General features: G+C 37.0%; 1 protein-coding gene across 1 annotated transcript in view; it reads left to right on the top strand.

Annotated features, from left to right (window-relative positions):
* The window catches only part of ADCY8 (adenylate cyclase 8), a 125,742-nt gene that overhangs the window by 74,246 nt on the left and 24,324 nt on the right, over window positions 1-27,172 (top strand). The window contains 5 exon segments of the mRNA XM_030445296.1: window positions 946-1,104; window positions 4,387-4,657; window positions 10,867-11,064; window positions 17,343-17,443; window positions 23,541-23,742. Coding sequence (XP_030301156.1) covers window positions 946-1,104; window positions 4,387-4,657; window positions 10,867-11,064; window positions 17,343-17,443; window positions 23,541-23,742 — 931 coding nt within the window.

Below are 27,172 nucleotides of genomic sequence, written 5' to 3'. Positions count from 1 at the left end.
TTCCAGTATTAATGAACACTGGCTTAAATAGTATTTCTGGTGCCAATAATTTTCACACAGGCAGAACTAAAAAAGTGTTCTCTTTGTAATCCCAATGGATACAGATCAACAATTTTAGTTGTGAGCTTACAGTGATGGTGAGCTGGATTATCTTAACATTGAACTGGAAGAGACTACTAGTTCTGAGACACTGCTAAGGTGCTTTTGACTATGAATGGTATATGTTGTCTTCTATCAGAAGAGGAAGATACTATTTTAACACAGTAAAATTCCCTTTGTAACTGACTTATTAATTTAAAGCAGTACTGGGACAAAGTCTTTTTTTTGAGACTGTTAACAAATAAGCTCATATGTTTACTTTTTAAGAGGTGAAATGACCTTTGTTATCACATAGAATAGAAGAAAATTAATGTAAGAATCACACCATTATCACAACAGAGCAAATGGTGTTCTGGCCAAATCTACTGAAAATAATAAGGTTGTACAAAACATAACGCTGAAAAATTTCAATCAATAAAATAACATTTTTTAAATATTGAAAATTATTCTAAAAATTGCAATAGAACATAAAAGTTTATGCAGGTTTGGTGACAATGTTGTTGAATGGGCTTTTGTGATGTTGAATAATGCAAAGCTCAAGGATTCAATGAGACCAGACACTTCGCCCAGTGATTTTTTTTTCTCCCTGTCCTTCTCTTTCTGTCTGATAGCAATATTACCATGTGCCACCGAACCATGCATGCAATTAATATTAATTGCATGATAATCTGGTTTTCAGAGTTATTTTATCAGTACTTGTAATTTGCTACCTACAAAACCTTCTATTCTTTTTACAGATTAGGTGTTTCTTTATAAAAAATGACTTTGTATTTTATACTCTACCCTTTTCTTAAACCTATTAACAATCTTTTCTCTTTTTTGTTTGTTTTTGTTCTTGTATAACAGATATGTTAGGTCAAGAACGAAACATGACATTGACATGAGGATAGGGATCCATTCTGGATCGGTTCTGTGTGGAGTTCTGGGCCTGCGAAAGTGGCAATTTGATGTCTGGTCATGGGATGTGGATATTGCAAACAAACTCGAGTCAGGTGGAATTCCTGGGTAAGGCAACGTGTATTTCCCACAGTCAGAAAATGCTGCCAACAGAGTACACTGCTAACCTTGCCAAGAGATTAACTGTTTTACATTATTTCATCAACTATGATCTTTTTTTTCCTTTTTTTTTCTTTTTTTTTTTTCTATTTTGTAGTTGAAAATGGTTTGTGAGGCTATAGTCAAAAAAAGGTGGAAATGCTCAGCTAGCAGAGGTATTATAAAAGACAAAAATATTTTTTTTTTCTTTATAACTATGATTTCCTGAAGAAGGTCAGGTGGAATGGTTGCATTCCACCATTCTGTTTAGTAGACCTTTATACTAATATGTATTCTTAGAATCATAAGAAAATAAAATATTGTATGGTCTCAAAGTAACTTCTCTACTCTTGATATGTAACTAGTGTATAAAACTGCAGAAAAAAAAAATTCTTTCCTAGCTGCTTATCCCAACTGGTAACCCCAGACGACTCAGAAAGGTCACGTGCAGCTTTGTCAACTTGAGCAAATAGATCATCTAACTTTCATCATCCACACCTGCAAAAAGTCTCCTGTATTACTGTTAATGCATGCAATAGTACAGCTATTAATGAATAACCCAGGAAGGCACCACCTTGCTGTTGCTGATAAAATGTGGGGCTATTGGAGCAGAGTGATTTCCACTCCTCTATATCAATCTGCCAACAGAACAAAGCCTGTGTCTGACAGCAATTCACTGAGTTCCTCAAAACAGTGATTTACATCAGGCTTTCCTAGTGATTTAGCAGAGTATTTAAGTTCACTTCAGCCTCTCCTTACTTCTCCCTCCTGCCAGCATCCACATTCTCTTGCTTGCCACAATAGTGAGATCATTCCTGTTTCCAGAGCTGCTCTGCTTTCCTCTGTTTTGTCAGAAAATCCACCCTGGGGTTAGGAATGGTCCTGGTTCCACCGTGTAAAACAAGAGCAAAGATGGACCAGAGGCCTTTCCTGAGTGCACAGCAGCAGGAGGCAGCTCACCCACCTGCCATGGAGAGGATTCCCCCACCTCATCCAGGCTGAAGAGAGGGGGCTCAGTTCTTCCCCTCACTTAAGATTTGAAGATGGTTGGAGAGCCAGAGCAGTTCTCTGATGAGGACAGCATGAGACAGTTGGAATTATTCAGGAACTGTATGATCTTCAAGCACCTGAGCAATGGTGGGACAGGGGCAAATTGCCCCCTGGTGAAGAAGCAGAAGCCCAAATGTCCAGGAAGGAGGCATGCAGGAGGACTGAGAAAATACAATAATTTCTGCTTTTCTGAGAAATAAAAAAAAATGCATCTATAACAAGTTAGAAGGAAATATGTAAGATCCTGACATGTTATTTCAGACTCATTCTTCTGCCAAGATCCCATCTTCTAGTAGTCTACATTTTGTTTATCTAGGTATTAATCCATGGTATTGAATTGGCATTAAACCTAGCTAATAATTAATTTCTCAGGATGTTTCAATGGCAGGTATTGTCTAAAACTTCAGGCCTGTTATGTTTTAAGAGTAGGACAGTGTATATATTTTGATCTCGATACTGATTTTCCAGATTTACTCTATTTTTTTAAGCAAATTGTAAAAAAGGTGAAAACAGAAAATATTTTTTATCTACTCTTTATTAATATTTGGTCCATTTAAGGTTATACATCAATAGCCGGTTCCACACACAAGCTAAAGCTGTTATCTGTTATAGTCTAAAATCTACATTTCAGGACACTATAACGTAATCTTTCCAAGTTTTACTAGTTGAAACTCAGCACAAGGATAGTCACCCTGGCAACTAATGTATTATTTTTTTTTTTTTTAAATTAGTACTTTACTTAAGTCAATTTATGCTCTTCGGTTTTCTAAGGCCTAGGAAATACATCATCTGGATTTACTCTGGATGTAAAGTCCAGGCCAAATGTTGCTTATATTCAAGAAACATTTTTACTCTTTTGACTTCTGTTTTACTGATGACTGACATCATAACAGCACAACTTTAGACAGTGAAAGTTGTACAGACTTATGTTCACTTTGGAGGAAAGCTGAGATAGATAAAAATATGACTGAGATAGATACAAATTGTTGATCTTGTTATTAGATACTGATATTTATTATTCCACATAGTCCAAGTTTGTGCCAAAGTCTCATATTCCTGGACATTTCACACTGCTTAAATATAGCTAGTGCTTTATTTTGAGGCAACACACATCATGTATGCACTTACAACTTTTTACTCCATTAGTGTTTTATGCAAATTAACTCTAGTGGCATCTTGTAAGTTCCAGGAGAAAGTTCCCAAGGGGTGTGCTGGGACTATTTCTCTTGGTGGAGATAAGCTGATTTGTGGTGCCTGAGAAAAATGGCTCAAAATCTATCATCTAGAAATGATCAATAGTTTTATCTGACTGAATTTTAGGGATCTGTCTGCAAACCTGACTTTCAGAAAGAGCCGTGCATCCAAAGTTTGATAAATGAGACAGTTTTAATGAAGTCACTACAGGCTTTTGCTTGAGTTAGGTCCATGTCTAATTAACATCTCTTATTGCATTTCCAATGCTGCATTTTAAAGTATACCATGGCTATGTGAATGTATTTTAGAGGTGTATGCAATTCACTTGGAATGTAGGAATTTGAATCTTTCTTAAACAGAGAAAGAAGACTCTCCTTTTTTTTCTTGGCTTTGTTTTGTTTTGGTTTGGGGTTTTTTTGTGGTTTTTTGTTTTGGTTTGGTTTTTGTTGGTTTTGTTGGTTCTTTTTTTACTTGAACATCATTCTGTCTGTCTCAAGCAGTGGCATAACTGTGGTCAGGGAATTCCAAATAGCAACACACATGCACTCAGACCACTAATTCCAACTGCCTAAGGTACCTCAGGTAAACAAAGAAAATTAAAGAGCTTCACATAAATAGTTCTAACACATACCATATATTTTCTCCTCATCATATATACCAGAAATGGTAATTTTCATTCACCCTGAAAAGTATTTTACTCAGGAAGATCTCTCATAATACTAATACTAAGAGTAAAAATATCAGGTATGAATATCAAAGTTAGACCTATGACTTTTGCATTCATGAGATCCTGTTCATGTGATCATGTCTTGAGAATATTTGTCCCTAAATGAAGCTCATGTTTGTTGAATACACTATTTAATTTTCTTTACAGAAATCATTATAGTGCAACACAAAACATTCCATATATCCATCATGTTAAAAATGATACAGAGTTCATAAAGCACTTCTTACCTATGTGTACTACAGTACAATCAGTGTTTGCTACAACTTCTTTCACTTATGCAGGAGAATTCACATTTCCAAAGCCACTCTGGACTGCCTGAATGGGGATTATAAGGTTGAAGAAGGGCATGGCAAAGAACGTAATGAATTCTTGAGGAAACATAACATTGAGACTTACTTAATTAAACAACCTGAGGAGAGTCTGTTGACTTTGCCTGAAGATATTGTGAAAGAGGCTGTCAGCTCCTCTGACAGGAGAAACAGCGGAGCGACATTTACTGAAGGATCCTGGAGCCCTGAACTTCCATTTGATAACATAGTGGGAAAACAGAACGTAAGTCAAACTTCCTTTAATGTCATAAAGTCTGAATGCATGCATGAATGCATTTCAATAATGGAAGCCTCAGAGGAGACAATTTCATCTGTAACCTTTATTCTAACACGTATTGTAACAGCAGAGGATTAAACAAATCATTTCAAGGTAGAAATAATTTATGTATCCAAACTGGTAAAATGCCAGGGGATGAGAGATTTGGGGTTTTTTTTCTGAGTGAAATTAAATACTTCACAGCTTAGTTTTGACTGAAGCAGTCCATAAAGAAGTAAATTAAAAGTAAAGCTAATATTACTAAGGTGGCTGTGACATTCTCAGTGTATGTATCTCACTGCATAGCTTCACAGCACTGCCATCAAAGTAAATGGATGAGTGAATTGACATTTTGCCAGAGGAAAAAGTGCAGTGTAGGTTGCTGATATATAAAGGAAAGAAAAAATACGTACCTTTAAAAAGTGCCTTGTGAAAACATTTTATCCACTTTTTTCTTTTTTTTTTTTTTAATAAGAAAAAAATATAAAAAATTAGATTCTAAGACATAATTAAAGTTCTCTAGCAGGTGAGTTAGCCTCTAATGTCATGTGTAGCTCAGCAGAAGTATGAGATAATAACAACTGCTCCTGATTAGATCTTTTCCAAAAGCATCGCATGGCTAATTGCTTGCACCCTGGGAAGCAGCAGTTCTTGTACAGTCATAAGAATCACTTGTGAAGTTTGCTTGCATAGAGGAATTAAAGATGGAAAGCTTGAAATGCCTCAGACACCACTCTTTTCACTGCACTGAAAGGCTGATAAGTCTTTATGAAACAAGGTCAGCAGGAATTTTCTTCCATTTTTCTGAGGGATCTGTAGTGACATGATAAATCCTTTCTTCTGCTGCACACTCTTAGTCCCCCTTGTCTGCAGTCTCTGTTGAACTTCAAGTGTTGCTGTGTAGAGGTCTTGCTTTGTCAACCACGGTCTGCTTTTTACAAATCTGCTCAGAAGTGATAAACCCTCACAATCAATCAGCCCATGGTGGTGTGTTTGTCTCTCCAGACTGAATCAGAGCATGGCTTAGTTTGCTGCTATATAAAACAACTGTTTCATATGTATTCTGTACATCTCTGGATCAGCATGCACACTGCCTATTAGTATTCTCTGTATTTTGTTGACCTGTCTCTAGATTCTCATTTCATTAGGAGCAGAAGTATGAGTGCATGCTACCGTGACTGTCTTCTGATCTCCCTCCATTTCTTCTTTCTCCTTATGACATTCATCTTTCTATAGTCTGAAAAAATCTATGCAGGGCAGGCTATCATCTTGTTGGTCATTTTCTCAGCTAAACCTGACCTTGGTAGTAAAAAAGAGAAGGAATGAAATAAAGGCTTAGTGTTGCTACCCGATTATTGAACAACTCCTGCCCAATAAAGTATTAAAAGTCTTTTATATGTCTTTTATTAAAAGACCAGGAAAATAGTTGCAATAAGCATAACTGAAAAGTTGGTTTAATGCAGATTTTTGTCTTATGGCAAAAAACAATCCATTTTTTAATAGTTTCTCATTTATTTTTAAGACCTTGGTTTTGTGCTGGAAATAACTATAATTTTATAATATACAAATTTATCATAAACTTCACAGCGAAAAGATTAAAAATCTGCTGTGTGATTCATGTTGATTCAATTATTATGTAATTTTAAATTTTTAAGTTGAGACAATAGGCATTACTGCTTGTAAATAAGTGATTTCTGCTCAAAATTTAGATGAAAAATTATAATTGTAGAAGTATATAGTAGCTTTTTATAGAGGTGTGTCAGCCTTGGAGAGAATAAGCATTTAATAACATTAATTATGCAGCATAAAGGTCACTGGCAGCAACAGGTATTGAGAATACAAGTAACAGGAACCCAACAATGAATTACTCCATATGTTTGAATATTTGCCAATAGAATTTAAGAGATTTCTTTACCCAATGTAAGTTGCAGCAAAATTGGAGCAATTCTATTCACCTGTCATACTTTCAGCTGTATCAAATCTCTGGTGAGTTCTCTGCCAAACTCAGATTCATCACAATCTCTCTTCTTTACCTTAAAATCATCTTCTATAGGCAGCCTAAGACACTGAAGTTGTGCTGATGTGAGGAAGGAACAGAAAAATTTTCTTTATGTACCCAGTTGCAGACATTTGTAAATTTGCATGTGTCTACAGCACAGCAAGCACCATGAGTCTTAACTCTGGTGGTGGGGTAAGATAAGGATGCAAGTATCTGCTTTGAAATTCAGACCATGCCAAATATGGCTGGAGTTTTCTGTTGCTGGATCAGGTGTCTGGGCTTCTTTTCTAAAGCATAGAAAGTTGAACAGAAGTTATTTTGTGTTAAGAGAGTGACAGTCCATGTGCCCAAAGTGGTGATAGGTGCCCCATCCCTGGAAACATTCAAGGTCAGGTAGGACAGAGCTCTGAGCAACCTGATCTGGTTAAAGGTGCCCCTGCTCATTGCAGACCTTTATCTGACCTTTAAAAGTCCCTTCCACCACAAACCATATTCTGATTCTGTGATCTCAAGGCCCCCTTAGCTGAATAAACTAATAGTTGATAAATCAGATTTCCTCTCTGGGTCTTCCAGAAGAAGTAGCAGACAGCCTGGTCACTGTGTGTGGTGCTGGAGGCACCTGATGGGCCTGTAATGACATGAATGAGGAAAAAAAGACAAATTAAAATGCCTGTGTCTTGTATAAGCATATTTATTGGTGGCTGCAATGACTCCTGAAAATCATCACAAAAATTATACTTCCAAGACTTCCAAGATGACAGATTAGTATAAACAACAGGGTGGAAGTCAGTTCAAAACAAAGGCACCTGCATTTGTGTATTTCCTGACTGTGTCAGGTGTCAATCTCCCACACAGCTCATCTCCTAAATATAAAGTTCTAGTGCTACCTGTGGTGCTCAGGGGTGCCTGAGACATCAAGGTGACAATGGGCCTGTGAAAGAGTTGTGATCATCTGGGCTATCAGATAGAAGCCAGGTAGGAGACTGATGTCTCAAACAGTGCTAGACTCCTATGCTGAAACATGCTGAGTAAGAGCTTGGCTCATCTTCTGAACTGTGGCTGTCCATTACAGATACCCTTGAGATCCCCTTGCTCATGCCAGTAGTGTGTGACATCCAGACTGTTGTCCAGGATACCTTAGGGCATCTCAGCTGCATATGACTGGGCAAATGGAAGTATTCAGAGTGTGTGTTGCCAGTAACAGAAGCTTAGACACTAAGCACCTAGACACCTTAGCTTAGGTATTCTCTTCTCAAAACAAAACCTACCTGAAACCTGTGTCTTTAAACATGTAACCTTATATTGCCCTTTTCCCCTGCAAGAGCTGATGTTTGATGTTTGAAAAGAATAATTCACAGTATTTCTAGAGTTTTCTAATTGACACTGATTTAAAATCATACTTCTTACTAGAACTTGTTGCATGAAAATTTTGCAGGAGGGATTAAAAATCCAATCCAAGCTGTCTTTTAAAAATATTTATAGATTATCTCTAAAGTTGGAGTTTTATTATTTGTTTTCATTCATCCTGTCTTTCAGTCTCAGCTGAAGTCTGGCTAGGGTTTTTCCTAACAGAACTTTGTGTGTGTTCCTGTACAATGAATGGTTATTGTCAGCATCTGAAAAGTTCAAAAGCCCATTGTAGAAGTCACAATTGTGTCTTCCATACAGCTGTTCACAAAAATGTAGGAGAGGTAAAAAACTCTTTACACTGGCATAACACAGTCTAGAGGGTGATACAGAGACACAATGTGTTTAGAATATATACTTGGGAAAATAATGTGTATGATACTTTTCATTATTTTTATTATTAATTACAGGGAAGTTTTCTTAAGTATGCATATGGGTGTGAAGGAGAGAAGACTCCACTAAACTCAAAAACTAATTTCCTGTTTATCCTCTGAAAATAAACCCACCTTCAGAGTCCATTTTTGCAGCAATATTATTGGAATAGTGGTGATATTTATCTCATGTTCAACTATCATGAATTGTAAACCACTTCATACATACAGCAAAAAGACAATTCTTCATATCAATCAAATTTTAAAAGATAATTTGAAGCAAAATGTAGTCACCTACTAGGATTGAGATTGTTCTCCTCATGTACATTAAAAACAGAATCACAGAAATCACAGGAAGTCAGGGGATGGAAGGGACCTTGAAAGATGATCAAGTCCAACCCCTCTGCCAGAGCAGGGTCACCTAAAGAAGGTCACACAGGAATGGATACAGGTGGGATTTGAACATCTCCAGAGAAGAAGACTCCACAGCCTGCCTGGGCAGCCTATTCCAGTGCTTTGTCACCCTCAGAGTAATGAAAAACCAAAACACAATGCCCAGCTAAAATATTAGGGACTTCCAGAGGAGATATAGCGATATGAGTTAATTCAGAGGGATTAGTGCACAACAACTGATATAATCTTATCCTTTAATGGTGACTTCAAAACCACTTGTGTGCTTTCAGCTTCCACAAATTAATAATGATTTTTCTGAATAGCTCAGTTTAAAAGAGATAGGAATATCTAAATTAAAGTAGTGCCTTAGTGTTCAGTAATATAGTATTTATTGATTCAATGAATTTTTTTCCTGGGATTTGACTCTAATGTTAGAGTTTCCACTTAAAATCCAAGACTGAGATATGGATTCAGGCATACCTGAAATCTTAGTATGGCAAAAGTTTCCTTGATAATTTTTTTCCATCCAGATGTTGATGGCTCTGATTTTCTACATGGAAGATGGGGAGATTTGAGTAGAGTGGTTTGCCAGACCCTTTCTAAGGAAGTTCTTTTGCCAATAAAGCAAACCGAAAGATTGCTTTTCACTTAAATAGAGAGAAGATTTCAATGCAGATATTCTGTTCTACATATATTTTGGCCTCAAGTTTTACTCATTAGAAGATGGAATATGAGAAAACAAGATATTGTCTGTGACTACAGAGTCCATAGACTTAACTTTAGGATTAAAAAGAAAGTTGTGGATTTGGTGATAGATACTTGAGAACCTTCCTATGTTTCAAATGTGCACTCCAAGATTCCTTAGAATTTCTGGCTACAGCTTGAATATGAATAAGGGAAACCTCCCTCCCTATATCATTCACTGCAGATAATCCCATGATCCAAAAGAGCTGGATTTCAGATAAATCTAGTGATAATCCATCCCAGACTTCTGCTTCCAGCAATATCCAGTAGGAGATACAGCAGAAAATCTTTCCAGCAAGGACCTATGGGAAAACTTTTCTTGTCCCTGATAATTTTGAAATGTCTTATGCTGTTATGTATGAAGGTTTATACCCTTCCATTCATTAACATTTCTTAACACTTGGGAATATCACAGGTAGCTTATTTTATTTTCTTGTTCAAGTGGAACAGTGATGCTTCATTGTGGTTTGCGTCATGAATTGATACCATGGAACTGGACTGAGTGGTTATTTTTGTGAAAGGAAATTCTACCACTTTCCTGAAGATGCAGCACCCTTCATACTATCTCTGCTAGCTTTCCTTTGCAAAGCTGTGCAAATGTTTGGGATTTCTTTTTCTTTTGATTAGTCAATGAACTACCAAAGGAATAATGCATTTGAGATAATATTTAAAATCATAACCTGAATTACAGTTACATTAAATCATATAGCCTAACTGTAATATAGACTGGATTAAATAAACCAGTAGTGAAGAAGAACACAGTATTTGAAAACCCATGCTGAAGTACTCAGAAATGTCACCTTCTTCACTCCTGCCTAACTGTTCTGTTCCTTAACTAAACACATCCAGTAAGTTTAAGATCAACAAGAACATCATTACTCCTATTTTGTGACATCTGTTTTCTGTAGCTTCTGTTCTTGGCTGTTAAACACACCATTGAGTTAGATACCCCACTGTGACTTCGGTGTGTAGTCCTCTCATGCAAGCTCTAATATTTAATTAGCAGAATCTGGAAATTCTGGACCCAGTATTCAGTGCAACAGTAAAACTCCTAGTCTGTAAAAGAAGGACATTAAAGTGCTCCCCTTAATGTACTGTATGTGTTTAGTGGAACAGACTTATTATTTTACACTTCTATAGATTTCATTGAATGAATTGCATGGAATGCTGTAATGGTTTGCAATGCAACATGATCTAAAACATTGCATTTTTAACCCAAGGGGACCAGCAGGTTTATTCTGTTTGCATGTGCTTTCCCCTAGACTCTGGCTGCCCTAACAAGAAATTCAATAAATCTGCTTCCAAACCATCTTGCACAAGCTTTGCATGTCCAGTCTGGGCCTGAGGAAATTAACAAGAGAATAGAGCACACCATCGACTTACGGAGTGGAGATAAGTTGAGAAGAGAGCATATCAAGCCTTTTTCACTGATGTTTAAAGACTCCAGCCTGGAGCATAAGGTAGCTGAGTCTTGGTAGCTGGATTATTCACATCTCAAACTGTAATAAATGTCCACTGAAGTAGAGGAGCTGTAGGTTCTAGCTTGCATTATCTGTTTTCTGGTTTTGTTTTCCTTTTTCATTTTGTTTCAGTTTTCAGAAGTTGGTACTGAGCTATAGATCATAATAGACAGTGTCATGATGGAGGTCTCACAGCATTGCAATGGTCACATTTCATTGATGGAAAATGCCACTGAGAAAACTCTGCTTCTGAAAACAACAGCCATTTGCTGGGTTCCACTTGCTCTCAAGTACAAGCAGGTTTCCACCAGATGAGATGTTGCTTTGGCACAAACAGTGGTTGAACTGACACTTCATTTCAAAATATATATCTATATTTGTATAGATACGTTTCTCTAACTCAGTCTTAGGATACACCTGATGTTCTCTAGGCTTTTATGTTTATTTCAAGTCAAAATTAATTTGTCATCTCTTTGTGTTAAATATAATTTTTAATGTCTGCTTCTAAGAGGTAAATATTTTTAATATATATGCTGCTTCTCAACGGCCATGTGATCTCACTAATTTCTATTTCAATCAACATCTAGATGTGATTTACAAAAGACAAGTCAATTGCAAGCTGATGACATGAGGTGGGGTTGCACAAATCACAAAGAATTTCATTGTCTTCTGTGCTATTACGATGCAGCAAAAGTAGTTCTGCAATAGGATGTGTGCTTGACTGAAAAGAGAGAAAATGAATGGGGAGTTGGAAGCATGGAGGCCCACTTGTACATCAGCACTTTAACCTCTAGTGGAAAACAGACTTCTTTACTTGACTTACAGGAGACTGGTCCTCAGGTTGTCTCAGTGGTGGGAGCGTAATGAAAACCACTAGAAAAAAATAATCTGCTTGAAGTATATCTTAGCTTTTACTTCACAAGCATACCTGAAGGAAAAAAAAAAAAGGTTCATTTAAAAGAAAAGAAAAATATTCCATTTCCCTGTGAGGTTATTTAGGACACTGAGACACGAGGTAGAATCGCCAAAGCTGTAGTAGCCACTACTGCTGCAAGACAAGATACAAAAATATTTCTTTCTGTGTAGTCATCATGCAAAGCTGACAGGATTCCATAGGAAATTAAAAGCTTCTTATATCCTGTGAATTACCATGTAAAGGCCCAAGACTCATGAGTAATCTTCAATCTTTTCAAGACACAAGGTCAAAAGATAAAGTGAACCAGTTCTAGATAAAGCAGTGTATATCCCGGAAGGTGGGTGATGGTATATTAGGTTTTTTTGTGTAGAAGACTGGACAGCCTGGTCACAAATAACTTTCTGAATGAGCAAACTTGTCAATGGTTCACCTATCTTGACATTATTTTTTTAATAAAAACAAAAAACAAGGCCTGAACATCGGCTGGAATAAAGAGCCACTGCCCAGAACTAGATCCCACATCTAGAATGTAAACTTCCTTGTCATATTAGATTTCACAATTAGCAACCACAAAGAAAATCTGTAGGGAAAACACAGAATTTTCTTTTAATGCAATTTAAGGAGGAGGGGGAAGAAAGAGCTATGTTCTATTCCATCATATTACATAAATCATACATAGGTCATACATAGGTCATCATTACATATTACATAGGTCAGATTTTAAATATTAATAAAGGGTTTCATTACTTCTGAACGACAATAATTCTATTTAAAATCAAAATTTTTAACAGTTTTGATACCTATGATCTTTCCAATGGAAGACTGTGATGTAATGTTTGGAAAGTGGTACTTTCATTCAATATTTCTTTAGGTGTTAGTCCCAGCCATCAAGCACAGGCAATAGAAACACAAAATCCTTTCAGTAAGGTAGGTTGAATCTTCTTTTTGTCCTGTAAATTGAGTTGTTTTTTAGCAATGCACAGAAGTAAAATTAAAAAAAAAGAAATAGCAACACTGCTTTACTTGTTCTGGCTCATCCACCTCAAGCAGTTGGATAGTTGCTGGCCAGCAACCTCCTTGCTTATGTGGGTTCCAGGGTTCCATGAGTGTGCTCAAAGAAGGATGGGGAAAGCAGCAGGATGCAAAGGGATGATGTGGATTAAGGAAAGATGAATCACACTGTCCTCTTCATTATAGTTAGAGGCATTGCTTTGTGTGGGACCATCTGGGAAATGTCCCTCCCCTCCTCATTTGCCTGTGCAGTAATAACAGGTTTATCCTGATAGCCTTATTGTTAACCTGTAGACTCCAGGCAGTTATGAAAAAATAATTTGTGACTACAAAAAATCACTATTTCCTCCACATGATCTTTTAGTACAACCACTTTCCTGTTTCTTCCTGCCCATTTAGGAAACAAAACAAACCAAGCTCAGATTTAAATCAGAGTCTCATAAAGCTATTTTAGCAGCCTTTGCACTCTCATCTCCTCAACTTTATCTTTTCAGTCTGGAAATAATGTTTTCTTCTAGACATTAACATTTTGCAACTGCTTACATGGCCTTCTACATCAGCATTTTGAGCCACTCCTCGCAACTTTGCTAAACAAGTTCCCAGAGATGTCTATGGGACACCCAGCTCACTCTGCTATCATTTGCAGCTTCAAGTCAGAGGCAACTCTTCCTATGTAAAATCTTGCACATTTAGACAACATACTTTTAGGCAATGCTGGCATCTACCTAATATCTCTAATATTTATGTCTGCAAGAAATTCTTGTCCCAGACTTTCCAGGTACTCATCAGGTAGAACAACCAGTACCCATAGCTGAGATCTTGATCAAGAAGTGTTATGGTCATCTTGCTCAGATAGACCTGTGTTAATCTTCTGTGCCTCAGACCACAGAGAAGTGAATAACTGTATGAACCATAAACTGTATTTCTGCCTCCAATGTTAGTAACAGAACTACCATGCAGTAGGATCATAAATCTTTTGGGGTGGCTTGAACAGATTTGAAATGTCATGCTGGACTTCTGTTTAAGCACTCTTGGTTATTTCAGGGGAGGTTCACTGTGAAATAATTGCAGATGGAAGATTTGTGCTGACAATGGAAGTGTTGTTTAGCTTCTTTTAAGGTTTCCAAATGTAAAAAAAATATATATAATTTCTGGCCTCAGCATTCCCAATACTACCATTGGAGCTAGCACTGCTCCTAGTTCATAATGGCTTAAATCACTAGCATATCACACCAGTTTAAGCGATTGGTACATCTTTCCACTTCCCTCTTCTCATTGCTCTATTTCTTCATGACAAAATAAATGTAGTTTTCACAGCAGGCAGTAACAGTTGCACTAGTGAGTGGTTTCTTGAGGCAACATGGATATGTCCACATGAATTGCTTGATACTTAATTTTTCAGAGATTTGTGTAGAATCCACAGCCACTATATTTTATACATTCTTTAACCAAATGGAATAGTCATTACTAATCTGTAGTTCACTCATTAACACTTGCTATCTCATTTATAGACTAATTCACTCTCAGTTTTGCTAGAGATTGCTTTCACAAATAGGAGAGACAACAAAAGACTCATCAGAGGAGAATACTTCTAGTGGTAGCATGAAAATACACCAAGTGATTCCAAATATGTAATAGTTCAGAAAGAAATCTGATGCTGCTTTAGGTTATTTCCAATAATTTAAAAATATCATCATGATGCTCTAACTGACAGCAGTGACTTGGAAATATAAATAACATGTACTTTCATACAGGATAAAGCACAGTAACAAGGCAGAGAATTTTACATGCTGGTAGGGTTTTTGTTAAGGAAAGTTTCTAACATAAAGATTTGTATAAAGGTACCCTAAGTCTTCCTGCATATTTGTATTGCGATCATAAGTCAGTGTGGGCTTAGAGGTGAGCAAACTGGAAATATCAAAAGGGCTTGAAATTTCACAGTGTGGGTTCCCTTAGTTCAAATATTAGGCCTAAATATCTGAGTTTCTCTGTTTCACAATTTCTAACAAGAAATAAATAGAAATCAAATTAGTAGGAAAAGAATTTTGCTTTCCTGAATGCTATATTGTTGCAGATATGGGCCTCACCTCTTTCTTTCAGCCCAGAAACTCAGTGGCAAGAAGATCTTCAAGAAACAGTGAGCTAACTCTGGGGACTTATCAAATCTTCTTTTCTTTCATTGGTCAGTAACTGGATCTTTGCCTTCCATTTGGTCTTCTCAGGAATTCATCCATCTCTTCTCCCTTTGACTTCCTCATACATTTTCTCCTGTCACTCCCCTGTACTGCAGAATCTTTTCCACTATGGCACAAAAACCAGTGAACTATAATAAATTAAAAGACCAAACAACAAGCAACAAACAAGGTCTTCCTTTTTATCAATAAGGTACTATCTGAGTCAAAAAGCAACAGTGAGAATAAGAACAAAAACATTCCTCCTCAGTGCACAAACACTGTTTCAAATAGCTCCAGGAAAAAAAGAGGAGGGGTGGGGAATAAGCAACATTACTTAGCAGAGGACACATGGCCTTTCTCAAACAGTTTCAGGGAGCTGACTGGGCTAGCCAGTTGACAACAATGTCCCCTCAGCAGCTCAGGCAAGTGGCTTCAGCCCTGTGGGAAGCAGAGGGAACCTTTGCTGGGCCAAAAGCAATTCATGCCAATGCAGGTAGTTCTGTGGGATGCTGCAGATGAGGTTTGCATAGCAGAGCAGGTCACACCATGAGTCTTCCTACCACTCCACGTGGCTCTAGTTGGCTGCATGCTTCCTCCTACTTGTGGAAGTGTCTGGAGACTTAGTCTGTTCTTCAATTACTTCTAAAAATCATTAAGGAGTAGACTACTGTGAAGTGCTATGTTTATCACTGGTGGTTGTTCTGCCTCTGAGATGCTAACAATTTCCCATTGCACCATGGTTACTGATTAGACCACAGCATTCATCCTGTAGACACAAGGCTTGACACAGCAGGCATTTCCATGTTTGCTACTCATTCAATTAGTTTCCTATAATTTCCCTAAGGAACCGTTGTGGGATTTCATGTTATATTTTACGGAAAGTACCTTTCTTTTCCCCTTTGGTTCTTTTTGCACCGAAACAAAAAAAAAACCACAAACCAATCCTGCTCCATTGGTGCAGTTCTACTTTCCTACACAGCTGATGGATGAACTCTCTCAATGTATATTTCTGATCCATTTATTGATTTATTTTAATTTTTCTGAACTATAATGTGCTCCCTATGCATTTATAACTGCAACATGCTTAATTTCTAAATTGCTGGAGAAAAGTACTGGCATCTGATATCTCTGACTTGTTGCCTTTATTTCTGCACATGTAACTCTGAGCTCCTTTAAAACTGCAAGAGATTAAATAAAATGGAGTTATAGTTCAGAGGAGGAAATATGAGCAGGGCTGGCGTCCATGGGGTTTTTAATTAGGTAAAGAAAATTTAGTGGCATCAGTATAGGATAAAGAGATTTTCAAATCTATGTCTAGGTGCCAATCTCCATCTGCTGTAAAAAATTGGAGTTTGACAGAATTATCAGTGAGAAATTATTGCTGAGGTTACTCAGCTGACAACTTGAGTAACCTTCCCACTTTGATCCACTGTGATTCACTCATGTATCTGTTGCTCTTCTTCTTCATAAAAGAGGAACCTGCTAATATCTTCAGTAGCTTGATTGCTGGAGAAAATTAATTTTGCAATAAATCATTATAGTAATGCAACTCAGATGGTCCTTTTCATAATAACGCCCTTATTTTTCCCTTGGAAAACTCCTATATTGCCAAGTTTCTGCACTGTCTCATCCACAAATAAGATACAGAATCATGACCCTCATCCCCTATAGTCACAGAATAAAATAAATAAATAAATAAATAAAAAGTAAAGAAAAAAGAGTGGCCACAATTTGATGGCTATGGAGACACCTCCATGACATCATGCATGCAGTCACAGCTGATTTCCAAATCTGTCTTCTGGCGACTTCCACAGCTGTCTTCAGGTGAGGAGACCCACGGTTCCTCTGGTTAAGAGTATTTGGTATTTCCTCAGCAGCACAAGTCCCTAGTATCTGTCTGGGAATTTTTAAAGCAAAATAATTTTTAAAGAGACAACAAGTTAAAACAACATTTTATTGTTGATTACCGAGTTTTGCTCTCTTGGATAAAGTATTTTACCATCTTATTAATTTGGTTGTTTTTCTTTTAATTTTAAAAACAAATGCAAGTTTATTGATTTAATCACTCTTCCTGCTAATTTCGCTGAAGTCTTCTGTATAGAAGCATTAGTCCTTATGAAACTACTGCATGGGTTAACAGCTAATTTACTCTTATGTTTATTTTTTCCTTATTCCAGTATTCTCAAATGCGGGATGAAGTCTTCAAATCAAACTTGGTGTGTGCATTTATTGTTCTTGTATTCATCACGGCTATCCAAAGCCTACTTCCTTCTTCCAGGTAAATACAGAAATCTCTCTCTCTGTGTCTGAAAGTACTCTTGGGGAAGCATCAGGGTAGCATTTCTAGAACTGACATGGAATGAATGGATAAGAAATATGCTTGTTCCCTAGAAGTGTTTAGAAATATTCTTTTTTACTTTTTTTCTCAACATTAATTACTGTTGTATCACATTAGCTGCAGCTCCATGGTTTCATGTAAGGCAGCAACATCTACAGACATGTTGTTCTGTTTTTAAGCAGAACCCCCACTGAGATAAGTGGGAACTTAAGGTTGTGAAAGATTGACATGATCACGCCTGCTGCTTCCAGTGCTGGAGTAAAACAGGATCCAGACTCTTTCCTGGGTCTGACCTTGGGAATCAGTGATTGTTTTAGTTTTGTTTCTTACATGCTATATAAGAAAAGTGTACTGTTGTGTTTTGTTGCTGATGATACGTTTTACTCAGCTGGGGAAAGCAATCTTGTGCCATTAAGAAGCAAGGAGGTGATCTCCTGGATCTTTTCTCACTTTTGCTTTTATCTGTGGCTGACCAACAAAAAGCTTCCTATCAAGGTGATGAAAATGTGACATAGATGAGCCCTTTGTGACTATGTTTCACGTGGTCAAACCCATCAACTTGAATTTTCTTCTGCTATTTAATAGTGAGACACAAGAGTGTGTACAAGGACTAAGGCCAATTTTCTACAATCACAGAAGAGTCAGCAGAACATCACTGCCATAAAAACATGCCTGTGGTCCCACTTGGTCTTTGGCAGAGCCAGTACTAAAATAAAAATTCCCAGATGAAGATAATTCTTAGTTGGATTCTAACTCTCAGGTTAGCCTTAACTGATGAATGTCTGTAGAAAAACCTTGGGAGTAGACTATTTGTAGTAGTCATAAGACCTGTGTTGTGTTACAGACCTTCTCACCTTGCTTATGTCTAAGAATACTAAACTGGTGGTTAGATGCACACAGGTAACAGCACTGCAGCAGTGGTGTTCCATGTAGTTTGTAGTTATCAGCTTGTAAAGTACACAAAATAGTTCCTGATCTGCTGCGGCTCCTTATTTCATATATTGCTCTAATACTAGTAAGTTTGTTAGTTCTTTTTAAGTTCTTCTACTCATACAGGTACAAAATTCTTCTCTTCTGGTTGCTGCTTTTGTTTGGCTGGTTAGTTGTTGGGGTTTTTTTCTCTGTGTACAAGAAGATTTATGGATCTTATTAATGGAACCTGTTTTCTAAACAGATTTCTTCTGCTATATCAATCACTGCTATACTAGCAAAAAACTATGACATTTTTTCTGTCAGCACAGATTAATCTCTGTTAATTCTCATGAGGATGTCTAGTGCCATTGGAATTAGGGGAGAAGAGGTCACGTAACCAACCACATGGCCTCCAGCTGCCTAATTGCCTGTTTCCCATCTTGCACAGCAGCCTTCTGTTTTTCCCTGAACTTCAGCAATGCTTTTTGGACCTTTTTGTCAGAAAATGTTAAAGAAGATGTAAATACAGTTTCAAGTGCAGATTAGAAAAACTCATACAATATGAGATCAGCAGAAGTTTCTAATCAAAAGTATGGAACCTTGGCCTCAAGAATGTCCTTATAGGTTCATTTCTGGTACCTGGGAGGATATTTAGGGACAAGATATTTACTACCATCCCTTTTGTGAGAGATTTGAAGCCACATGGGAGCTGCAAGGCAGTTCCTATGTTCTTTCAGAAGCTAAAAATCACTGTCGAGATTTAAGAGGGCATATTTTGGTGTTCATTTTTCCAGTTCTGATAATCTGCTTCAAAAATGTCTTATAAAAAAGCAGAGCTCAAGAGATGAGCAACCCTAGAATAACATATTAGGGGGAATGTGTGAGATGATTTCAATGTGCTTAAATGTATTGAATGAAGAAATCATGGATGTTCAAATTCTGTAAGCTCCAATTCTGAAAACAATTTGAGGTATAAGCACATGAACAAACTGTCACAATGTTAGACAGAATTTGGATTCAGAGAATGTTGGAGAAAACTGCCTCTAGTACCTAAGAGAAGTAAACCACCAACCACAGTGGAAGAGCATGAACAGCATTTCAAAATATTGTTCACAATCTTTATGGGAACTTACCCATTTTCTAACAGCATATATGTGTCTTCCCATTATTTTTTTTTGAGCTCTGTAAAACAAGGATGGAATTTTGTATTTCCTTAAATACAGGACTGAATTTTTTTCTAAGCTTAGTCTTTTGGTGATTTCTGGAAATTTGGTGAAAGAAAGCATGACTTAAATCATTATAAAACATATCTTACTAAGGATCTTCAAGGAGTTTTCCAAGTAGGCTGCCTCTGTTTGTTAATGAATGGAATATTCTTTCTGCTATTGAACATACAGCATATGAAAGTTTCAGAATTTTATCTCAGTTTATATCTGTCTCTCACAGGATAAATATTTGATCCCTTCATACTTTTCCCTGACAGGGCAGGCACATCACTGAATTTAAAATCTTTGTAATAGTTTTCATTCTTTGAAATATTGAGTTTGGGAAGTTACTCTAAGTGACATAAATTAATGCTATATTTCTGCTGTACTTATCCTCTATGGAGCTATTAAGGTACATTGCCAACCTTGCAGTGATTCATCTTCTCCATCCTTGAGGCCTGGGGAGTTTGGTTCATTTCCACTTTCTATATTGTCACATGGGCAATATATCATACCAGAGTAGACTGCTGAACTACTCTTATTTCTACCAGTTTTTCATTTGGTTATCCTTGTGAGGGGAGAAAAACAGATTTCAAATTGCTGTTCATTTAAACATCTGCAGCTTTTGATTTTATGTAAGTGTTCCTTCTGGCTCATCTCTTGACTTGTGACTCTTCACAAAGAAGGAGAAGGTAAAGTTCCATTTCAAACTTCACTTGATTTAGACAGTAAGGGAAACCTGAGAAAGAAAAGCTTTACATATTGAATATCTTCTTTAATGAAGAGGAGATTCAACTCAGATGCTCCCATTCTGGGAGAAGCTCTTGAAGAATAGAGTATTATCACTGTTTGTTCCTATGGCTACATTCCATAGCCATGTTCCTTGGCTTTGTTTTCTACTGCATATCATCCTATCAGCATACTGCCAGCAAAACTTAGTGCAAACACTGGACTGATCCTCTGTGAGGTCAGACATGGGCAGACTTCACTTTTTTTTTTTTTTTTTCTCAGGTGGGCTTAAACAAGAGACAAATCAATGTTCAACTGAACAGCTACATTGTAGGAATTTTTTTGCCTGTGCATGTATTACAACAAATGCAAGGCCATGGTTTCTCAGGTACTTAAGAGAGCTATGCTGCATTTTGGATTGTTATTCCTGACTTAGGGCCCTACATGCTCTCTTTGTAGTATCTTCATTCAATATCACTAGGTGTGACATGTAGCGTTTGGTAGTCCAAAACATGAACTCATGTCCAGTATCCTCAGGTCTAATCTCTTGAAGGCTGACCTAATCTTTCTGAAAGCCTGAACTAGTAGGCTTTCAGGAGTTGGTAGGCTAAATCTGTGTAGATAGGCTGTCTGTATATTTCTGGGATATAGATAGAAACTGGTAATTCCAAAGAGGATCTCAGTAATTTGTTTTTGGAAACCAAGAAGCTATTGCAGAAGACTGAAATTTTTGTGGGAAACTGAAGGAATTAATCTCATAGCACTATCTGTTAGTGCCTATATCCCAGTTTCACAGAACAGCCACTGGAGTACACATCAATCTGGATCTCAAGGTGCCTTCCACCTCAATAAGTGTAAGAGATTGCTGTGCAGTGAGATGAATCATATCCTAAACTGCACAGTTTTCTTGATTGAACCCTCCTGACAAGTTCTATATGAGCATATTGTTCAGATTTTCCCTGGCTTTATTGACTGTTTCTCCCTTGGCTTTCTGTGTGTTTCCAGAGATAGAAGCTTCTCTCAAGGCATCACTGCATTGACTCTCTGCTTGGCAGCCTTGGGACTTTCTACAAGTCCTGAGACTCTTCCCACAAAACAGTTGCACAGCATGAGATCTGTGGCTTCAGTCTTTGTTTCCTCACTTTTCACTCCTCCCTTCATAATACAGTTTGGTTTTACTGACAACATTGTTTCTTCTTTCAAAAGCAAGTTTTTCTTCTGAGTGAGGTTGCTGGAGGGGATGTGACTTTTGGGGGGAAACTCCACTGTGTCCTGCATTCAAGTCATGCAAAAACTGACAAAGCTTGTTGGAGTGAAACACTGACTCAAGTGGAAGATTCCCTCAACACAATCATTATTTCTCCACATATACTCTGACTTCTGCTTCTTTGCAGAAAGACTGATTTCCTTTTGATCATAAGCATTTTAATTTACACTCTTTTCTCAAGCTATTTCCTACAAACATCAGCACTATGAGGAAGACATATCCACAGTTTTTATATAAATACCCAATAGATCTTTGGGGTCTTCTTGGTGCAAATATTTTGAACTGTATCCATCATCTGCAAACCTGGCCAGAGCTAAGAAATACCAGTCCTCACAGACTGAATCTCAAGCTTGACCTGCTCTGTTCATGTGTCCTCTCCTGCCATTGTCTCAGTTGATTACAACTTCTTCCTGTTCATTACATAACTGTTAACTTATGGCAAAACTTTTTAAGTTAATAGGTTTAAACTACAGATCTGAACTCAGATCTGTATGAATTTAGACTTTGCTCTTCTAAATTCAAATTTTAGCAGCCTGAAACTGAGAAGAATTTCATGTAGGTTGACCTATAATCCATTCAGATTCCAGGAGTGCATATGGCTTACCAAATGGAAAATGTGGACAAAAGATTCATGTTATTTTCAATTCAGTTTTCACTTTACACCCTTATATTTGTCTTATCATAGGGGCACAACTATACAAATAGCACCCTAAGCAAAGAGAGATAGGTGATGTGTAGCAAAATTTGAAACCTCATGTTTTCAATAAGACAAGCATACATTTACTGAAGTCTGAATGAGCAGAGCATAGCCTAACATTCAGGCACCTGGAAGTGCAGAAGTCTCCCCAGAGCACCCTGATGGTCCACTTTGAAAGGTTTTTTTGTTGGTTTTTTTTTTGGAAAGACATCATGATTAGATCACTGCAGTGTACTGGCAATTATACAGCTAGGTTATTAGACATTTCAATTAATTCAAAGAATGAAGTTTGATCATTTTCCTGATAATAAAAAGGGAATGGGGAAGCAGAGTGAAGAGGGGAGAGGTTTGCTAGAGCATTGGAGTTACTTCTAATGTGCATTCTTTTGATCTTTGGCAAAAGAGACACAGAAGGAAAATGACTCACAAATGGGGACAAAAGGTTGATGTGAAGTGCTGAGTGCTTTTTTCTCAACAAAATAAAATAATTACTACAATTCCTGATCATTCCAGTTGCTTGACTTCCTTCAGGTCCCAGATTTAAGTGAGAAAACCGAGTAAATTTAGGAAAAAAAATGTAATGAAAATTTGACTAGAAGAAATTATGGCGTTTATTGAAAGGAGCTGGATTGTCTATTCTGTATACACAATTAACAAAACTTGATTAAGGATCACATTTGCAAGAACAGTATTTAAAGGGTATGCCAGATGACATGTTTGGATCACAGAACAACTTTTTGTCTGCTTTATATTTCAAAGGGCTTCCATGAAAACAGTAGATCGGTTATTTTGCTTTTTTAGAAACCAGTGAAATTCTCAGCTACAATTTGCTCACTATTAAATAAAATGAGGGGAGTCTTATGTTTCTGTAATTATTATATGCTGACATATCAGAATCCAAGTTGCATCACTTCATTCACTTTAGAGCCTTTAAACCTCAGCATAAAGAGTTCAAGACACCTGTGTTGTGCTGTATACAAAATAACACTCTCCTAAACTTTCTCCAAACTATCCTGTGAGGATGGGAACCAGCTCATGCATAAAAGGCATCAGGATCCTACAGGCTAAATATATTTACTCTGAGAGAAAACTAAGGGACAGATTTATTATTTCTCAGATTTATGACAACTGATTTTTCCTGGTCTTAACTGTTTACACATTTCTGTTTATTAGAAGTGGTATTATACTGGAATTTAATGCTGGGTTCTCTTCTTTTCTTCATCCCAGGGTGATACCAATGGTCATCCAGTTTTCTATTCTGATTATGCTGCACTCCGCTCTTGTGCTAATTACCACAGCAGAGGATTACAAATGTTTACCCTTAATGCTCCGGAAAACCTGCTGCTGGATTAATGAGACCTACCTGGCCAGGAATGTCATTATATTTGCATCCATTCTGATCAATTTTCTTGGAGCCATCATCAATATTGTAAGCTTATAGGGAACCAGGGAGTATTGTACAGGAAAAGATGATTTATGAATTATTAAGCTTGCTACAGGATTTACTAACTAATGTGTTTATAACCCAGCTGTGATTTAAACATAAAAGTACCACAGCTTCAGGAAATTCAGAGTGTTGTTTAAACTATGTATTTCTTAAATATCTAATTATTTTTCCCTCATGAGTATCATCTATTTTTAAAATGCTTTTGCAACTGTCTGTTCAATATATCTACACTTAAAGGAACATTTATAATTTTCCTTGAAGACTGTTAATCCACATAATGCTTAAAGATATTAATCATCTCACAGATATCCCATTAATAAGATTACTGAAAAAATGAGAAGTGTCCACAAACCTGGAAAACACCTTCAAAGAAAAGACTGAGCATGTCAAGCTGAGCCAGTAACCTCAGCCTGTAAAAAGAAATTAAAAAGCATCAATTCTTAACATGCTTTTCCCTGCTTACTTATTGGTTTGATAAATCCCTTTGGCCCGGATTCCCCTCAAGTGAAGCACCAAACAATGACACAGTCATGCTCAGCTTTCCTTAGAGTCAGTACAGAAAAATGTGCTTCCCCTAAGATTTCTTCTGATCATACTGGTCCCAGTAAAGAAGTTTTATTTTCTCTACTGCCCACACGGGGATTTTTCATCTGATTGGTCTCCTAATACGCACATCTCCATGAAGATCCTAAAGTATGATGAGTCTAGAGCAGTTGTCAGTGTATCTGATATATACTGATATATATCATATAACTGTGTCATCAGTATATCTATATCATCTATCTAATATATATGAGTGAGGAAATGAATGTACCAACCTTTGCTTAACATCTGTGGTTAGATAAAAATATTGGTAATTAAATACTGTGGGCCTGGCTCTGTACAACATCACATGGTAAAAAAGTGGGAGCTTTGGAAGACATGTAAAATAAATACAAATGCATCAGAGCCTTAATTATCTGGATATCTTCAAAATATGAGAGACATTTGTATAAATTAGGCAGATTATCATGCCAGACAACCTGGCAGGTGCTGAAGCCTGAGCCAAGAATAGACAAATAGATTAAAAGTATCATTTTCATCACTCTTTCCTGTCGTAGGGCACTTTTTGGCTGTGGATGTGGCAGTGCGTTTTCATCTGAACTTTATTCTTTAGAAATATTTCTTTCCTTTTAGATGAGACCAAGAAATCATGTAGTGACAGTAATAACAACAGCAACTGTAACAACACAACAGGAAGGATAATTATCCTATATAATTTATTATTATTATTATTGTTGTTATTGCAATAAGTATGATGAAGTCTGATAATACAAGGCTTTGCCTTATCTTCTGCTAACAGATATGAGATTTTATTATATTCTATTGCTGTCATTCTTCTATTATTGAATTCAGATTGCCAATATGCTGCGACTCCTCATCTCCCTTGTTTTTTTAGTGATACCATGCAGTCACTGATAGAAGAGTTAGTCAGAGGAAGAAAAATGTTGCAACTAGTTGCTATCCTTACACAGAAGATACGAATACAGTAAAGTTTAATCCAGGAAGTTAAATAGGGCTGAAAGCTTCCTGAAGATAAGGACAGTGACACATCTTGGACCAAGTTCAGAGGAGAGCCATGAAGATGATCAGAGGTCTGGAGCACCTCTCCTATGAAAATAGGTTGAGAGAGCTGGGGTTGTTCAGCCTGGAGAAGAGAAGGCTCTGGGGAGACCATAAAGGTCTTCTATAGGCCTTCTAGTTCCTCAAAGGGATACAGGAAAGCTGTGGCAGGGACTTTTTACAAGGGCATGTAGTGACTGAATGAGGGGTAATAGCTTTAATCTGAAAGACAATAGATTTACAGTAGATATTAGGAAGAAATTCTTTCCTGTGAGGACGATGAGACAATGGCATAGGTTGCCCAGGGAAGTTGTGGCTGCCCCCTCCCTTCAAGGTCAGGTTGGATGGGGCCTCAAGCAACCTTTTCCAGTGGGAGGAATCTCTGCCCATGAAGAGGCACGTGAAAACTGGATATCTTTAAGGTCCCCTTTCTTCTAACCCAAACCATTCTACGATTCTATGATTATGGTATAGATAAGTGTTGAAAAATTTAGACTTTTACAAATCAAGTTTGACAAATATCTGTCAGGAAATATTTTAGTAGAATTAATATTGCTCTTGAAACAAGATGACCTCCAAAAGGCTATCCATAGCCAATTTGCTGTGGATGTGTTAATAATGCAACTTGTGGGTTGTTTTTTAAGATTTTTTCCACTAAAATTTTTTGTTTCGTTAAACCAAAAACAATCAAAAGAAATATAATTATTTTTACTGTCATATTAGTGGTTTTCAACAAGCTGTAAAGTTATATTTATTGTCATATATTTAGAATGGCAATGACTTGAATCACCAAGTCCCAGCCTCTTCAGAAAATCACAACATTCACATAAACTGGAAGAAAATGTTAACTACCTGTTGTCACTGAGGACTGCACAAGCAACCAAAAAAAAATGCTGCTGCATTGCAGACCTGATGCAGTTGCTGAAAGAAAAAACAAGAGAGTTTTGAGTTCAAAATTCATTAGAATTTAATTATAAGAAATAGGACCTCATTAAAAACTCTCTAAATCTGTTGGAAAGAAAGACAGGAGAAATAGCTTGTACTTACCAGGCTGATGGAATGACCTAGTATAAACATCCAGATTGGATTAATAAATGTAACATGAGACTCCATCTGCTTTAACTTTTAAATCATGAAAACATTAATGATTTTTTTCCTGTGTTCTAAGACCGTGATATATTGCAGCTCAACACTGCCGTTTTGTTTATATGTAATACAGTTGGTTTGAAATACCATTAAAATGAATGCAGGGCATAAGAGTAAAAGGCAGTATTACATTCTCAAAAGGAATGTATCAGGAATGAATTTTCATTGCCTTCTATTCTAGAGATCACATTTGCATTTCTGGGTCCATAACTTACTTTGACACAAGCCAGTTCTGCATGATGGCATGGAATTTTGTCTAGTGTTTGGTTATTTTCTGTTTTAGTGTTATCTAGGATAACAATGTAACAGGAAAAAAAATGCTTGTGGACAAGTGCACACATGCAATTTGATTTTATACTCCCAATTTAGTATTTTTCTCTATATAAAAGTACATAACATTAATGTATATATAAAGTACAAATATTTTGAGAGGGTAATTCTTAAGAGTCCAATATCAGTCCTCTGAAGCTCATGAAGGAGTTAATCTTTCCCCTTTGGGAAAAAGAGAAAATAATAAAGCTGCTCAGATTCTGAATGTAGTGTGAATAGCTCCCCCTTTCCATTTCATCTCTTCATTATCTCTCCCCACTGTCCATTTGGCCACGGATGCCAGTTTGGGAGCTTGCATAGAGAGCAGCAGGTCAGCCACCCCCATCCCTGAACC

Source organism: Calypte anna, chromosome 2 (assembly GCF_003957555.1).
Source record: "Calypte anna isolate BGI_N300 chromosome 2, bCalAnn1_v1.p, whole genome shotgun sequence".
NCBI classification, from domain to species: Eukaryota; Metazoa; Chordata; class Aves; order Apodiformes; family Trochilidae; genus Calypte; species Calypte anna.
This window is presented reverse-complemented; position numbering and strand designations above follow the sequence as displayed.